Below are 18,861 nucleotides of genomic sequence, written 5' to 3' on the forward strand. Positions count from 1 at the left end.
TTCCGTTGACGCCGGCAATTATCAAATACAATTGTAATAATTACCGTCTCGTAGACCGCGAGTACAAATGGATCGGTACATAGATCACCTCGCAGCTAATTGAACCCGTCCGAGACGCATCAATCACGAGCCACCAACAACAACGAAAACACTGTTAGTTTTGCCGCTGAATTATTAATTACATTCCCACAAAAAACGCACACACGACGCCGAAACGCATAAATTTCTTCCTTTTTCACCGCACAAAGGAGCCGGGCGCCCCACAACAACGCTAAACAGATTAGCCGCTCGACACGGCCGTCGCGGCATAATTTTTGGCGCCAGTAGTCCTGCCTCTAGATTAAACTAATATGAAAAGGAAATTGAGTAGAAAATGGACGAAGGCTCTATGTGTCATTAAGGATTGGTTCCGCCGCTCGAAAGCGCCGCCTCGACCTAACTTATTTGAGTTCACTTAATTGAATTAGCATTTCGGTAGTTTTTATGAACTGCTAGTAATGTTCCGAAAGAAATTTAATGGCCTATTTTTGGTTAATAACAATAACGTTTATGTGACCGAACTGACTAAATAATTGCCTTAAGTTCTTTATGTGGGCGAGCTAGGGAGAATTATGTATTAATTACTTTTTATGTTTTTATTCGGAAAGTTACCTACCCGAATACTCTATTGCATGATATTTTATATACAAAGTCTCGACATCGACATTAGGGGTTCATATTTATTCTAAATATTTTAGTAATCTGTAAGTTATTGTCAAACTATCAAGTAAATTAGATACTATAAGTAAAAACTACTTACTGAACATAAATTAACCCCGTATAGCATACGATATATTATTCATGAACGACCAAACCTCACCGACTCGACTTATTCCAACTAAGGAAGATAAGTAGTTATTTGTTTTTCATGTGTGGAGAGACTTTACACGAGGCTGGTCACCCTATGACCGTATGAATAGTAATAGAGGTTAAGGCTCTAGGGACGGAGGATGGGTCCCGCCGTAATGCGCCGCTTATGGTGCGTGCTAAATCGACAATACCCGGGGGTGGCCAGCTAACAAACCGTTTTATGAACGCCTCTTTTGGGCACAGCTCCAATCCAAACTTTAAACAACTTTTATACCGTGAAGAGTTCAGGCCATCTTAATGTTTGTCACGCCTGAATATTTTATTAGCCGATTTGATATAGGCCTAGTTTTTGCTGTTATTGTATAAGGATAAGCAATACAGAAGCCGGTCAGAATTAGATTCGGTGTAGATGATCTGCTACACTTTGCACAGATTTTTTGGTAGCATTGTTAATAGGTAACTAACTCAAACAACGCTGGACTTGTGCGTTGTTTTACTCTATCGAATATGATTCAGAGTGAAGTATGGGTACTATCAACCTTTGATGCGTCGAAATGTGTGCCTATAGTAAATGTGAGGTAAGGGAGTGCGGCCGCGTTTGCGGCGGCGCGTACGCTGCACTCACATTCATGAGCAGGTCCGGAGAGGAGGAGCCCTTGCCGCTCATGGCGCCGGCCGGTTCATGTCACAAACTCACAGCACTCGCGGCGGCGCAGGCGGCGCGGGCGGTCTGCGTGCGCCGAGCGACGACTGCCGCGCGAAGGCCCCCACCGCACAGCCCAAGCCCCCACCGCTACCGGCTGCCTCATTTCTCACTATAATTTGCGTGCTGCTCGTTTTTTACCATTATTACTCCCTCGTTTTGTTTTACGTATTATCGAGTGCATCCCGCTCGCACCGGCCGCCATGCGCGGCGAGCGCCGCCCAGATAATAGCCGCGCGCAATTACCGCGAGCGGCCGGTCAGCGCCGACACTGCCAACGCCATCTCGTGTCGAGAGGCAGAACTAAAAGTTGCCAATTCTTTTCAAATACCGATTGTAAGTTACAAAGATGATAATAAACTTAGTGTTAAAATCTGTTATAATTTTTATATAAAAGTTCATTACAATTTAACAAATATCTTATCTATACATTAAAAATAACTGAGATTTAAATCTTGGACCAAATATTCTTTAAGTATATTAATATTAACCGACTACTAATAGGAACAACCTAAAACTCCAACTAATACCACCAGAGTACTGTTAAACTTGCTCGGCGTCTAAAACTAATCGACTGACGTCCCATTTCACCAAATCGGCTCAGTAGTTTTAACGAATGATACCCACCCCACATTCATAAATACAGGTGCTAGAATAAAATCCAAGACAGATGCAAAATCCACAACGTAGGCTTCATCAATATAATCAAGCAAAAACCATCCGCAACATGCTGCGTCAAAATATACACCTTATCTACAAAATGTACCTATATAACTAATTATATCATTAAGGTTAAATTTAGTTAAGATAATCTCCAAATATAGAGATTGTAACTGAGTTCGGACTGTATCTCAACAACAACACTGAAATAAACAGATTTATTTTTTTATATCCAGTAGGTACATAAAGAAACAAAGTTATCTGCAACGTTTTATAAAAACAAATGCATACAATTGGGTACCTATTTTTGACGTTTGCACGTTAATTCACATGTAAGTACCTATAGGTACAGGCGTTGCAATCTTCACCGCAATATTTCAAATATAAAAGTAGTCAATGATGAATTGAAGTCAGTACCTACCTAATGTCTTATGTTGTACATCTTATATTATAATGTAGTATGTATAACGAAAACCAAAGCCTACGAGTTTCGTAGCACTTCGTAGCCATTGCGTAGCGTGGAGCCAAATTCATGACGAAAGGTGTAGCAAGCTGCATACATGAAGTTTGTACATAAGTAGGAACATATGGGATTAGGTATATACTATTACATTACGGACTGATCAACGTCACCCAGCAGTGAAATATGAAAATTCCCATACAATAACATTTTGCGGACACTTTAACACGGCAACAGACGGTTTGGTGTAGCTGCCTTTGCGCTTTGGAGAAACAATTAACTAGTGAAAATTTTATTTAAGAGGAAAGCGGACGGCTGATTCTCCATACAAACGTAGTCACCATTTTCCTCTCTCGATATTGACATTTTGGAAAATGTATTTAAATAATTTTATATAAATTAATCATAGCTTTGCCCTTACGTTTGACTTTTTTGGATTTTTGGATTATTATATTATATTATTCGCGTGGGTCCTCAACTTTCGTCTTAACTAAGTATATACACTTTATTTGAAAGATATTTGTATCTGGTTCAAAAAATATTTTTGGCTATTGAGCGTGGCAATGCAGCTAGCATATTTGGGACTTTTGGGCCGGGCAGGGAACAGTTCGGGGCATAATTGTTAGAATAGCATGTTTTTTTTTGTATTGTTTTTTTTTACGAAGTATGTTTCGGATACTATTTTTGAGTGTAGCAACTATGACGAAACCTGCGCTGTGGATTGATATTGTAATGTTATAGATTTTAAAAAATATATTTGATAAACAAGTCGTTATTAACTCTTGTACTGAAACCAATATAGGAAATGAAACAACAATAACAAATGCTATAGCTACTGTAACTTTCTTATCACGGAGGCTGATAATATTTAAAACTCACGTTTTCGTTCCAAAGCCGTTTAATCTGCATAATAATATAAATACACGGTGAATCTAACAGTAGGCCTAAGATGGTCGGTTCTTTATCATTTGTCAACATGCCTGTCACGTTCTAACAAGTATGTAAGCGTGAAAGTGACGGGCATAGTGACAAGCGATAAAAATGGAACCATGCTGCCACTGCCGATCAGCGGCGGTATCATGGTTCCATTTTTATCACTTGTCACTACGCCCGTCACTTTCGCGCTTACATACTTGTTAGAACGTGACAGGCATGGTGACAAATTATAAAGAGCCGACCATCTTAGCCCTACTGGATAATCGTGAGCAAGAAGAACTACTTACCTATATGAAAAGAATGCATTAAGGCGTTGAATTAAAAAAAAATCCTTTTACAGTAGAGTTCTTCAAACTTTAAACTTAATATACTCGTAGTCTTCGGTTACCGTGATAGTTATAGATCGTGTCATTCACGAAGACGTGCGCCTTTTGACTCGTATTGTCATGTTATTTAAGGTTAGATTTGACAAATCTGTGCGTCATCGTGGATGACGCGAACTATATTCGTCAAATCAAAACTATTTAAACTAATTATGTCGCGTATAATGAAAATACATCCCGTCGTTTCAACTTCCTTGTCTGTCAACATATAAATAATGGAACTGCTATAACATAACTTAGGTTAGGTTAGGTTAGGGATGAATTTAGGGATTTTTTTATGCGCAGGAGTCCTGTACTATATAGGGATTCATATAAGAACGTCATAATACTGGTATTAAATTTACAATTATGAAAGTAAATGTATAGTTTTATGATTAGTGCATTTTGAATCCCGCCGTTTGTGCTACACCCTGGCCCTCCACAAGTAACAGCCGTAACAGCGATTGGAAAACTCACGCAATTGTAAATTATACATTTCAATTTGAAACTCATTTTCCAATTGCTGTCATGCGCGTAGGGCAGCGAATTAATGCTTTAAACTTTGAACGCCGTTTCATTGGTCGGGATTGGGCAATTTTTTGTCTCGAGAAAGTTACTATTGATAGAAGTGTTCGTAATTGACATGATTAAGTGTGATAATAAAGTGGTGATGCTGCCTAAAATATAAGCTGTAGTCTTATAAAATTTGGTACTTCTGTGGTTTTCTACGTAGAAGGAAGGTATTGAAGGAGTAAAATCATCGTTCTTTATTGGCTATTACCGTGGCTGTCACATTCTAAGGAGTGCGAAAGTGATGCGTGACGTAACAGACGATAAACGCGTGACCCTTTCTATCCGTGTTGGTGTGTGCGCATACATTTTAAACTTACTGAATTACTACTGAACTGAGAATTCTACTTAGCATTGGGATATATTGGATGGGGATACAAAATGCCAAACAAAACAATATTATTACAATATTTTAATATTTATTTACAAATCATTTTAAATGCACTACTTAACATAACACTTTACCAACAAGGCACGTCAAATAAGAAACTAACTAAATATGTACAGTGAAATACATTAGATCACAATAAACTTCCTGGTAACTCAGAAAATATTCCAACCGACATCTTTCCGAAAAATCATACGATTATTACGACCATAACATTAACTTTTGACAAGGAACCTTTAGCCTTCCCATTACATGCAATTACCAAAACTCCACAATAACTTTAGATCCACAATATAGTCATATCTTAAATTAAAACGATTCTTCACTTATTGTCCAAGCGCTACAGGCGGTTGGAGATTATAGTGACCCTGAAACATGGTATAATTATCCTTCGTAGCACACTGGTAGGCAGGAAAGTGCGTTGGATACTGCCGGGTTGTGTCGGGCAGGGTTGGGTACTGGTAGACAGGGCGAGTGGCAGCCACTGTGGTCAAAGGTCGCGCATATAGTGCGTCTTGCCGCATGTCCGGCACCCAGCCTGCGCTCGCGCCGCTCCCAAATACCATTCCACTGTTGTAACTGGCACTAGATACATTTGGCGCAACAGCTCCGTAGTTCAGAGACGGAGGCATGGACATCTGCTTCGACGCAACACTCACAGCCGGCACAGTCCCATAATTCGCGCTGCCTATTGACACAGCCGGCGCTTGCTCTACAGATCTCCGCTCAGTTTTCTCATTAGTAACCTTAGAAGATTCTTCATTATCTTCAGAGTTAGCTTTCTTAGTTTTCCTCGTCATATTCGCGTGGGTTTTCACATGCTTAGCGAGATGATCTGAGCGCATGAACCGCTTCGTACAGAGTTGGCACGCGAATCTCTTCTCCCCGGTGTGCGTGCGCAGGTGCCGCTGCAGCTCGTCAGAGCGCGTGAATCGTTTGCCGCAGAACAGCCAGTTGCATACGAATGGCCGCTCGCCCGTGTGCCAGCGGAGGTGGGCTTTCAGATGCGAGGTTTTTCCGTAGACTTTTCCGCAGCCAGGCACGTGGCAGACGTGTTCACGCTTAGCACCGTCTTTGCCGTAGTTGGGTCCGAGGCCGGCGGCTTCTGTCAAGCAGTTGGGGCAGCGGCACTTGGCGCAGCGGCGCTGGAGGTCGCGCGCTTCCTCGGCGGCAGCGGGCGGCCAGTACGGGTACTGAGGATACGCTGGTAGCTCCCGCCAGCCGCACCACGCGCCTGACGAAGCACTGCTGCATGATGAGAGGTCTGAAGCCGGTGAAATCGCATCGCCGCGTCCACACCCGTATCCGTAACTGGGCATCATGCTCATCATCTGCAACAAACACGAAAAATATGTTAATTCACTATGTACATATTAGCTTAATACATATATGTTTACTCACGTTTAGATCACTAATTAAAAAACTATCACTACTAATTTGTAACTCGATATTAATCAAGGTATATAATTATCTATTCCGAAATTCGCAACAAAGTCATAATTCACAAAACCGTTCAGATCAGATAAATTTAAATGTTTGCAAATAACTCTATTAAATTACTGATCCAGCCTTAAACGTCAAAAATAATAGGTTGCCAAAGGCTATACGCGTAAACTAGGGAGGTAATAGAGTTAGGGCGGACCTGTTGCGCGGGCGGATCCACGTATTGCATATCCGGTGACGGTGGTGACAACGTAGCGCGACGAGCCTTCAACTGGATAATTACAGGGCGGCGCACCGTTCGCGACGAGACGTTTTTAATAACTGGCTTCGGATGGAGGTAACGAGCGGTTGTCGCCTCGCCCCGGCCCCCGCCCGAGGGTAGCGCCGCGCGCGCACCCCGCGCCCGCGAGCGCGCGCGCAGCCTCCGACACCCCACACCCCACCACACCCCACCGTGACTTATGCCCCTACTCACTTCTTATAAGAAGAACAAACTATTCACATAAGTGACGTCACTTGATTATGTTGATCAATGTATTATGAATAATGTGATTGGGTGTTTCTTTGTAGCTGAATTTTCTTATGTCGTGAATGGATATTTTTTTGTAAAAGTATAGCTTCGAAACTTTACATTCAGGCATTTATAATAAAAACTATTTACTTCGAACATATTTCATTTGTTATACATTGACTAGGTACTAAGCTTTGATTTGCGTGAAATGAAATTTGTTTTGTTTGTCCGAATAGCCCGGAGAAATGGCTCTACATGGGTAAATAAATAGATAGGTAATTTACTGTAAGATTAACCTATAATTTTTTTTTTCGAGTGCATAATCCGTAGGTACATTACATATTTAATTAAATGATTCACCGATCCATAATTCTCCGCTCCGGCTGCTGAGTGTTGCGAAAGCTTTTATTTTATTTACTTATTTAATTCTCAGCGGATCTGGTCAAGCTTGTTCAGATAGCCATCTACCTATATAATATTATTCTTCTGTTTTGACTCTCACGCAGCGCTTAATGTTTTTAATTTTTTCTCTATTTCGGTCAGCAGTTCGCGGCAGAGCAGTATGATTTATGCATATCCGAGGCCAAACCTTTAATTACACGTTGTTAAAATATGGCAGTTTGTTAAATCGTTCGAGATACTTTTGTTTTACTAAAAGCCGCTCTCTTAGAGAGAACTACTTTTCCTGTGTTCCGCCGAACTTATTAAGTTTGTTTGGGTTTGTTTCTTTTTATTGTTTAGCTAAAATGCTGCGGTTTGTAAAATAGATTTGATCTATTTAATTAATAGTCTCCATTGCCAAAGTTTATATGTACATTTTTAAAATGTAAAGGTTTGGTAGTTAGTGAAAGGAATTATATGAAACGCTTGTGAATATTATACTCTTCTTCATTTTAAACAAACATTGGATTTCAATACAATTAGTATTATTGGAATTTTAACAAATCTAAAAGGAAATTTTAACCTTGACATCTCAATGAGGAAAAGACGAACTGAATGTCACAAGCATTCTCCGCTAATCAACTTTACGGGAATCTATAAGGACTGTGTAGGTATTAAGATATACATATGTAGGTAGGTATACCTATTAGACCGATGCAAAATTAATATTATAAATAATGTAATTTGTATATTTGTAATTAATATAAATAGGTATTGAAAATAATAATGATCTTACCTACTTACATAAATGTACCTTTTATCAATACACATGTAGCATTAAGTTTTGAGAGTTTTTAATTTTGGCTATGCGCTATGCAGGATAAATATTGCCTATTTCTTTAGGTAGGTATTATTTTATTTTATTTATTTAGGACATAAAAAAAGTAATACATAGCAATAGCATATGTTTGCGCCGCATAAATATAACCTTTTTTATTATCTATTCTGACCTCCTTGTCGGGTTTTCAAATAAACGGCAAGGCGGAAAAAGAAGTATATGTACATGACACATTTCAATGTCTGAAGAGAAAAAAACCACAAATTACGATATTGCATGCACTACAAATAAATATATAAAGGAAAGTGAGATCCATATAATTCAAGCACATCAATATCCAAAGTGCCGCCGATCTGTGGACGCTCAACAAGGAGTAATTCAGAACCAGTATAATTTAATTATTTCGGTAAGTTATTCCGCATCTCCATTTTTTGGCCTATGAACCGGATTCCAAATTTACCTTTAAAATTCTATAATTCATCCTTGTTGCTCACTGAATCGCGGTTTCTTAATTCTTTATCAAGATGTTCCCGTAGGTAATTAATTTATCCAAAGGTACAGTCAGTATACTAAGTTATTGTTATTGTCTGTTATTTTTACGCGTAGTGTGTGGAAATGTGTGGAATTATTCATCGCGCTACCTTATTCATAAATAGATGTGTTACAAATAATATTTCGTAATTTGTAACTGTCATATTGTGTTTTAATTTTCACGGGACATTTTTGCATGCAATGTTCGTTATATAATTTTTATGTATTTTAAGTTACAAAATACATTAAAATAAACTGAAAACTACGGGTAAATTATTCCTGAAGGCCTCAGTTTTTCTTTAACTGTAATTAACCTATTGCGAAAGTTACACTTGTATTAAGGTATCATACAAGCGGAACGTTCGTATTTACTTCATTTTCCTTCGACTTGTATTAAGATATTATTCAAGTTGAATATAATTTACAATTACTTGTGTATTTTAGGCAATTATTCATATTTTTTCGTGCTGTCATAGTAACAACTAGGTAACCATGGCAACGAGACTTAAGCTCGCCGAAGCAAAGCGTGCTCAATGTTTCATACGTTTACAAAACATTTACGATATGATTCCAAAGCTAAGCAGTGACAAGAAGGCTCTATCGCAGTTCATCGCGCAAGCTCGATTGGTCGATCAACTGAGGAAAGAATTTATAGAGTTGATGGATGACGTCAATCTTCTGAACTTGGAGTTGGACCCGGAATATAACGTGAACTACAGCGCAATGAACGCGTTTGAAGATCTCTACTGCGTAATCAAATGTCAAATTACAAAAATTGATGCACCTGCTCCGAGCCTCTCGACATCCAGGGATTCAAGCCATACCTGTAAGGACGACTCCATTAAAATCCCACGGATTGATCTTCCTTCTTTCGATGGAGATATTCAAAATTTCCCATACTTCTATGAAACATTTAAGCGTATCATACATGAGAATAAAAAACTTACAGATTCTGAGCGTGTTCATTACTTATTTAGTCATCTGACAGGAAAAGCAAAGTCGATCTGTGTGGGAGTTATACCTGCCGCAGAAAATTACAACACAGTTTGGGAAGCATTGATCGCAAAATATGATGATAAACGCGCATTGGGAACGTCATATTTAAACCAGCTGTTTTCGATGAAACCTGTCAACGTCAACGGTCCTTCGGCATCTATTTTAGAAAAAACAATTGATTCGTTTGCTGCTACTATTTCAGCAATAAAACAACTCAAGCTCGAAAACTTAAGTGACTTTATTTTCATTCATCTGGGTCTTAAGTTATTAGATTCAGATACCACAAAGAATTTTGAAATGTCTATTCGGAATTCTTCTAAAATGCCTACATATGACGAATTCATTTGTTTCGTTAGTGAACAAGTGAAGATTTTATATCGGACATCGCAACGAACGCCAACTAAGGCTGAAAGCGGCTCCGCTGCCAGCACTAGCAGCGTGCGAGCTCCTCTCCCTCGCACACCCCAAGCGTATGTTAGCACGCAAGGGCATGACAACGGAAATCCATGTGCTATGTGTAAGAGTAATGATCACTCGCAACTTTATAATTGTAATTCCTTCATGAAACTCCCACCTAACGAAAAATTTAATTTCGTTAAGGAAACTCACGCGTGCACTAATTGTCTGAACACGCATCATACTGCATCGAAATGTTCCTCAAAGAAAACTTGTCGTAAATGTCAAGGCAAACATCATACAACGTTACACTTTGAAAACTCAAAACCTGTAATGAAGAGAAACGAGTCCAAGTCCTCACCTAAGGATGATAGTGAAGCTAGCACAAGTTCATCTGTGACGGACAACGGTGCCTCCGTATGTACTCATTCGGCATTGAGACAGACTAAATCACCCTTGACGGAAATTCTCGCCACTGCTAAGGTGCTAGCTAGTGGGCGTAACGGCAAGGACAAGGTTTTGAGATGTCTGCTGGATCCAGGATCACAGAAACATTACGTTACATTGAAGTGCTGCAAGAATTTAGGTCTTCCTGTACACAGCAGCCCCGTGACTTCAATAAATGGATTAGGGGGAACAACGATAACACAACCCATTCGAGGAACTGTCAACTTAACATTTAGGTCAAGATATGATCCTAAATGTCAATATACTATCGAAGCGCTTGTATTAGATGAGATCACGCCTGATTTACCGACCTGTCATATTGATCAATCTTCATCTGATCTGTTTGATAATTTACATCTAGCAGATGATTCCTGGGCGATCCCAGGAGAAATTGACGTACTTCTTGGTGTTAAGTTATTCACCAAATTGTTAATGTCGGATAAAATTGAGAACCAACCTGGTTTGCCTGACGCTTTAGAAACTACACTGGGGTACATCATATTAGGTGATGCTCCCGCAGTAAATGCTTCCTACTCAGCAGCTGGGTATTTTACTTCGGTTGAAGTGGGAAATTTTATGCAAAAATTTTGGGAAATTGAAGATTTAGATGGAGTCATTCATAGTCCTGCCGACAAACAAGCTGAAGACATATTCAAAAATACAGTGAATCGTTTGGAAGACGGGCGGTACGAAGTTGCACTTCCATTTAAATTGGAACCAAACAATTTAGGCAATTCTTACAAGACTGCTGAACGCAGATTTTTAGCACTTGAAAGAAAATTCCTCAAACAACCTGAGTTAAAGCCAGCTTATGATGAAGTTATCCGTGAACATATTGATAAAAAATACTTATCTGAGGTTCCGAATGATAAGTCAAATGATGCTTATCACATACCCCATCACGCAATTGTCAAAAGTGACAGAACAACCACAAAGGTGAGAATTGTGCTGGACGCTAGTGCACAGACCACAAGCGGCTTATCATTAAATGACATACTTCACGCAGGACCAAGTCTACAGGCTGACTTGTTCTGCATTCTCCTAAACTTGCGATTATTTGCTATTGCCATCACGTCTGATGTACGTCAAATGTATCTGTGTATTGACGTACGGGGGGAGGATCGTCCTTATCAGCGTATCCTTTATAGGTTTAGTCCTGAAGAAACTATAAGGGTGTTTCAATATAACAGGGTAGCTTTCGGTCTACGTAGCAGTCCTTTTCTGGCACTGCGAACTGTCAAACAGTTGGTAGCTGATGAAGGTGATAAATACCCACTCGCAAAAGAAATCGCATCTCGTGATATTTATATGGATGATGTAGCCAGTTCAGTTATTGATGAAGACCAGGCTGTACAAGCGACTAAACAACTGCTGGATTTGTTCTTGAAAGGCGGATTCCAATTAGCAAAATGGTCGTCTAATTCTGCAGCTGTTCTGAAAGAAATACCAAAGGAACTACATCTGTCCCAAAGTGTCACCTTCGACGATGATACAACGTTGAAGATTTTAGGTCTTCGTTGGTATCCTGGTGAAGATGTATTCAAGTTCCAGGTTAGTCCCGATGATCGACCGTGTAGTAAAAGAAACATTCTTTCATCAGTAGCTCGATTATTCGATGTTCTGGGCCTAGTTGCCCCTGTAATCGTGTTCGCTAAGCTTCTAATAAAGGAGTTATGGCTTTTGAAAATCGATTGGGATGAATTGCCGCCTGATCAAATTGTACGCCAATGGCAACAGTTCCAAAGTGAACTACCGCTACTATCTAACATTAGCATTTCCAGACATATAGGTGTTATTGAAAACTGTTCATTAACTATAGTTGGTTTTTCGGATGCTAGTGAAAGGGCTTATGGTGGAGTAGTTTATGCCTACGCCACCTTTCCTAATAATGACCGGGGTGTCATTAATTTAATTTGCGCTAAATCTAAGATAGCGCCCGTGAAGGTTGTTAGCCTAGCAAGACTGGAATTATGCGCAGCATTGCTATTGTCACAACTAATGAAAAGGGTGGTTGATACCTACTCAACCAGATACCCAATTGACTCTATGTTGGCCTTTTCCGATTCAACAGTGACACTCTGTTGGATTCATTCGTCGCCCCATCGATGGCAAACCTTTGTGGCCAATCGAGTTACTAAGATCCAAGAGAACTTGTCAGGCGATCATTTTTATCATATCAAGGGAACAGAGAATCCAAGTGACTGCCTGTCTAGAGGCTTAACTCCAGCACAACTGGTGAACCATCCTCTATGGCTATCAGGCCCTCCATGGATGAAACTCCCAAAAAACGAATGGCCGATTCAGGCGTTTATTCCAGACGAAGTTAACGTTCCTGAAGAAAAAACGGTTTCTTTAATGACTTGTGACAATTCGAACGACAGCATAATTTATGATTTGTCTAAACGGTTCTCGTCATGGATGAGATATGTTCGCACAGTTGCCTATATCTTAAAATTCATAAAACGATTACCTAAAGGTCTTATTAGTGCTGATGACTTAACAACAGCCGAACTGGAAATTGTACGAGCTCTACAAAGAGTGTATTTCAGTCAACATATTTTAGACATGACCTTGAAAAAAGGGCTTACAAAGGCTTTAGCAAGCCTAAAGCCATTTATTGAAGATGGAATTCTTCGCGTCGGAGGACGTCTCAGTAATTCTAATGAAGATTACGATTATAAACATCCTTTGTTATTGCCACGTCGTGATCACATCATTAATCTACTGGTCGATTACTACCATCGACACCATTTACATGCAGGACCTGAAACTCTTATATCTATTCTGCGACATCGATTCTGGATTATAGCAGCTCGATGTATTATTCGTCATCGGATTCATTTATGCAATTACTGCTTCCGGACCAAGCCAAAGGCTATCTGCCCAATGATGGCAGATTTACCAGCATGTAGGGTAAATCAAGTTGAGAAAGCCTTTATACATACTGGTTGCGATTACGCTGGTCCTTTGTATTGTACACCTGTTCGACGAAGGGGTGTGAAGAGTCAAAAGGTTTATTTGTGCTTATTCACATGTCTCACAACGCGAGCAATTCATTTAGAACTTGCAACTGACTTAAGTACAGCAAGTTTTATGTCAGCATTTAAGCGGTTTTTATCCAGACGCGGTCCTGTTAAATACATATACAGCGATAACGGAACAAACTTCCAGGGAGCCAATACATATTTGCAAGAAATTCATAATTTCCTTGCGAATGAGTATAGAGAGGCTTGGGAAAATGAACTATCAGCCAATAAGATAATTTGGCGATTTATTCCCCCCAGTGCTCCACATTTTGGAGGATGTTGGGAAAGTAATGTTAAATGCGTCAAATTACACTTGTATCGTACTATAGGTAAACAAATTTTGTCATTTCAGGAATTAATGACAGTTCTATGTGAAATTGAGGCTTTATTAAATTCTAGGCCACTATCCGTGTTAAGCTCTGATCCCGCTGAGCCTTCCGCATTGACACCAGCTCATTTTCTTAATGTTACTCCATTGAAATATCTTCCAGCTACGTCTGTTGCGGAGGTAACATCTGATCATCTTTTGCAAAGATATCAATTATTAGATCGTTTAACACAATCATTTTGGAAGAGGTGGCGCGATGAGTATTTGCACACGTTGCAAACCAGACAAAAATGGAATACTCCTTCTCAGCCTGTTAAGGAAGGAACAGTTGTAGTTATTCTTCAAGAGAATGTTATGCCTTTACATTGGCCGTTAGGTCTTATAACTAAACTTATGCCGGGCAAGGATGGTATTGCCAGAGTTGCTTTGGTTAAAACCAAATCAGGCATACTTAAAAGACCTTTAGTCAAATTATGTCCTTTGCCTTCTCAATAATATATGTATTTCTATTAGTAATTCGTTATTTCTATTAAGTTATGTAGGCCTAATTTGTTTATGTTCATTTAGTTTTCTCTGAGCAATAAGGATGCTATTATGTAGTAAATGATTTATTTAAATAACTTTTGAAAACTATTCCTTTCAAGGCCGGGGGAATGTTTGCGCCGCATAAATATAACCTTTTTTATTATCTATTCTGACCTCCTTGTCGGGTTTTCAAATAAACGGCAAGGCGGAAAAAGAAGTATATGTACATGACACATTTCAATGTCTGAAGAGAAAAAAACCACAAATTACGATATTGCATGCACTACAAATAAATATATAAAGGAAAGTGAGATCCATATAATTCAAGCACATCAATATCCAAAGTGCCGCCGATCTGTGGACGCTCAACAAGGAGTAATTCAGAACCAGTATAATTTAATTATTTCGGTAAGTTATTCCGCATCTCCAGCATAGTTAGATGTTCATTATTGGCATATAATTTTATTATTCACAATACATATTCATATATCTAAATAAAATATGTATGTGTAAACACTGAGCGAGCTCACAACCACTACACTACATCATCATCAACCATTTCGATCTTTAAACCATAACATCTTAAACCACCTCGCGGCAGTCTCACCCTTTTATTACAGCCCGTAAAATACATTTCCACGAAATCGCTACTGTACTGCAGAATGGCCAGTAATCGTTGTCACGAATGCCTCAGTAACCTGTCGACATGTTTACGACAGGATAGAACAATAGCTGCCGGTGCAGGGACTAGACAATGCCACATTTCGCTACTGTGCCCTAGTCGGTGTCCGAGCCCCCACAAAGCCCACATGCAGTGGACAAAGAAGCCTACTAATGCGCGATGATCGCTCTCCTAGCGCCATAAATCTTGAGGGCTACTGCGTTTTTGTAAGTGTGCGAACCCAAAAAACGCCGGCCCTTGGACACTTGCGACATCTTCAATCATTTACAAGGACGGCATGTTGCGATATAATATACGATGAAACGAATCGCCGACTTCCTTCAATTTACTTCGATGTTTTACGGTGATTTGAGTGTTCATTGTAGTTACTTACGGCCCGATTCAAACATTAATATACGTCAAATATTTAGATCTAGATACGATATGGATCGGATATGTCATTGTCATAAGTGACGTTTCTTCAAACAAAAACGTCGCTTTTGACACTGACATATCCGATCCATAACGTTTACCTAATATTTGACGTACCTTAAAGTTGGAATCAGGCCGATTTTTATAAAATATTACTTATTAAAACGTTATTAATTCGTAAAATTTTACACAAAACATTCTAGTAACTGTAAGCTACCTCACCAGCCACATCTGTAGCTAAGTTTGCAGGTTCCAGACAAACTCAATGATACATATGTAGGTATATAAATAAAATATCCCGGACTCGGAAACATAAATGCCACAAATAACACACAAACTGTAGGGTTTCTGCTCGAGAAATCTCGAGCAATTTGTCCTTCGTCAAGGCGAGAAAATAAATTTCGATGTCTCGAGAAATAAATCTCTTGTTACAGTACAAAGAAAACACATGTGTCTACAGTGTATTTCTTTAGGTAGGTACTTAAATAAATGTAAATTTTCTTTTACATTTTCAGCTTAACCAACCAAATAAAAAACTGCCCTGATCCGTCCTCTTCTTAGACAGGTTACTAGGTACCCTCTACCATAGAGAAATAAGTAAACAAGCTTATTTTTTTTCCTTATGTCTCTACCAGATATAAGGGGTCTACCCATAATATTAAAAGAACGGTAGGTGTGATCAAAATACATTTATTTGGCACAATGAATATAACCTCTTCCAATCTAACTAACCACACGACAGTAGTACGCTTGTCGCTCAGACAAGCAATTATATTGTATCGAGTTCTAACAAAACAAAACGTACTGACCTGCTAATAATACAATCAACGTAACCACTTGTAATTTGCATCGACTGTCATCGTTCGACTGTCATCGTTCGAATGTCCGTTCAATATTTAAGATGGAGGGATCGATCACGTGACTCTTCACGTGATCGATCGTTACAAATACTTTTAATACTATAGTTAGCTTATTTAATCTAGAAAAATGTATTGTAATGACAAAATATCTATATAAACTAAACAGTATCCTTACAGCTCGGCCATCCTGCTAGAGCAAGTCCCTTTGCTCACCTACATTTACCATTAGGTTACATTTTAGATTTACTCGTTTCATATCAGTAAGTATATTACAAAATAAAGTATTTTAACTAAGCAATACGAATTTCAAAATTCTAAAAGTAAATCTGCAAGTAGACCTCAAGGACTCTTTTACAAGTCAATACAACATTTATAGTAACATCATGTAGTGACATGAAAAAATATAACAACATTTACAAATACAACGGCCAATACCTAGGTAAACATTACATTATAATTATCTTAAAATAAATAATGACTACAGTAAAACAGAGACATATTGTCTCTATGGTAAATAATACATTAAATCTGGAGATGTAAAAGGTCCCCAATGTCAGAGTACTAATACTAATAAGATTTGGAGGTGTACTGTCTCTCCAAGTGTCAACATGAAATCTATACTAAATAAATGAATCACGCCTGTTAAGCTAGCAGTTTCATAAAGTATACAGCTCACATAACTTAATTTGAATTATAATTTAATTTATTAACGTCTACAAAGCCTAATCGAAAGCATTTATTTTATAACAATAGTGCAATATTCACAAAAAATATCAATTAATCTAAATTACCTATATCCTAGACTATTAGCCATGATGATTACTCAGACCCATTCCATTTGGACTTTCAGTGTCGTCGTCCCAATATCATCGTATGTTTTTATTTTTTTTTTATTTTACTTTTACTAACTTAACACCCAAGACAAATAAAGATAATAATAAAATAATAATTAATTAAGTTTATCATAGTAATATTGCTCAAGTGAATCTCCATATCGAGCTTTCTTGGACAGCATAGTTATTAAAACTTCCGTGTAATCATAACGACTTGAAAATAATTCTACAAGCTTCCTTTTCCACTCTGACCACGTGTATAGGTTAGTGCTGAGACCCTGGTACCAACATTTAGCAAGACCTGTAAGTTTCAGAAGCGTGAAATGTATAATCTCTTTCTCTGCCCACCCGTAAGTCTCAGCACACTCCTCTACTTTTGTAAGCCATGTAGGAATGGTTTGATCTTTCGATATTGGATCGAACTCGAGAATCTTCATCTCTTCAACATCTTTACGATGATTAGAAATTTACTTATAGTATTTTCACCAGATTCATTCAGGTAGTCTACTTACTATCTACGACACGATTGACGCATGGAGAGTGAGAGTACAACCTTTTATGTTTAGAGGTTACACGATAGTCGTCATCAGAACTACTACTATAAACATAGTGCCTCTTTCTCTCCATGCGTCCATACCGTATTGGACTTACATGATGTCGCGGATGCTTATAATTATGCTAGTTGTCTTCATAAGAGGAACTCCACTACCATCCGCAATTTCTTGCGCGCCCGTGCGTCTATGGCGACATGCTTCAACTGCACGGAACATGTCTGGACCCAAATTTGGTGTTCGTGAACGTGGCGCTCTCTCACACCGTAACTCGCAATCATACTCTTCATCATGCAGCAAGTGTTTGCGGCTTTGCCTACCTTTCAGGCTCCCTTCCGCTCCCTCACTTGGCATGGCAGATGATTTAGGCGTTGGACGTTCCCGAATCTCACATTCGTTAACGTCCACTTCCGCGACATTATGATCGGAGCTGCGCTTCTCTCTGCGCCCATTATTGCTGACCTTATCGTCATTTGCGTCCATCACTGAAACTTAGATTTGTTCGGATAATATCATTGTTCATTCAAATTTTTAATCGTCCTTACAAAAACATTACGATGCGGCATTTTGCAACATATGCTTAAAATATGATTAGGTAGAAAACACGTTGTTCTTTTAAAAGAGCTCTATCAGCCGACAGGATACCTTGATTTCAGTTAAGTTTTATTATTAATTTCTAATACCATTAAAACTATAATATTAGCATTTCCAACAAGCTGTAACAGCCCGAAATATCACCCCTGCCAATTGATTAAATTTCATCAAGTCCTGAGAGTTTTCAGGAAGCGACATGTCAGGTCCTTTCTGATAAAACTCTACACTATATAAAATATATTAATTTTAAATCAAGTTTTAGTCGTTTTCAGTAGCCTGAAATATCCTTTGTTGTTTTTATTATATTTGTTTGACATTTAGAATTTATTCTAGAAACAATCTAGACTAGTATTTTTTATAAATTTTTTTTGTATGACTATATTTTGTGAAAGTTTTAGTATTAAATTTGATCTATGAATTATATTCATTAGTATTATATATGGAATAATATTTACAATATCAATAAATTGCTCTGATAATTAGATTAAGATAATTATATGTAATACTGTCTTACTATTCATAAGTGCTTGTTGCTAGGCCTACATGAATAAAGTATATTTGAATTGATTGAATTGAATTA

General features: G+C 38.5%; 2 protein-coding genes across 4 annotated transcripts in view; both read right to left on the reverse strand.

Annotated features, from left to right (window-relative positions):
- The window catches only part of LOC133521265 (transcription factor Sp9), a 110,935-nt gene extending 109,055 nt beyond the window's left edge, over window positions 1-1,880 (reverse strand). For both annotated transcript variants that reach the window (XM_061856132.1, XM_061856129.1), the window contains exon 1: window positions 1,475-1,880. In XM_061856132.1, coding sequence (XP_061712116.1) covers window positions 1,475-1,516 — 42 coding nt within the window. In that variant the 5' untranslated portion in view covers window positions 1,517-1,880. The remainder of the gene's footprint in view (window positions 1-1,474) is intronic.
- Window positions 1,881-3,305: 1,425 nt separating this feature from the next.
- Window positions 3,306-18,861, reverse strand: part of LOC133521267 (transcription factor Sp9-like) — a 34,982-nt gene continuing 19,426 nt past the window's right edge. Inside the window, exons 1-2 of one of the 2 annotated variants that reach the window (XM_061856134.1) lie at window positions 6,571-7,568; window positions 3,306-6,259 (exon numbers count right to left, since the gene is read on the reverse strand). In XM_061856134.1, the coding sequence (XP_061712118.1) occupies window positions 5,255-6,259; window positions 6,571-6,600 (1,035 nt within the window). In that variant the 5' untranslated portion in view covers window positions 6,601-7,568 and the 3' untranslated portion in view covers window positions 3,306-5,254. Of the gene's footprint in view, window positions 6,260-6,570; window positions 7,569-18,861 lie in introns of those variants that run through there. The other variant, XM_061856135.1, reaches the window with a different exon arrangement.

This window comes from Cydia pomonella, chromosome 9 (assembly GCF_033807575.1).
Source record: "Cydia pomonella isolate Wapato2018A chromosome 9, ilCydPomo1, whole genome shotgun sequence".
Lineage (NCBI taxonomy): Eukaryota > Metazoa > Arthropoda > Insecta > Lepidoptera > Tortricidae > Cydia > Cydia pomonella.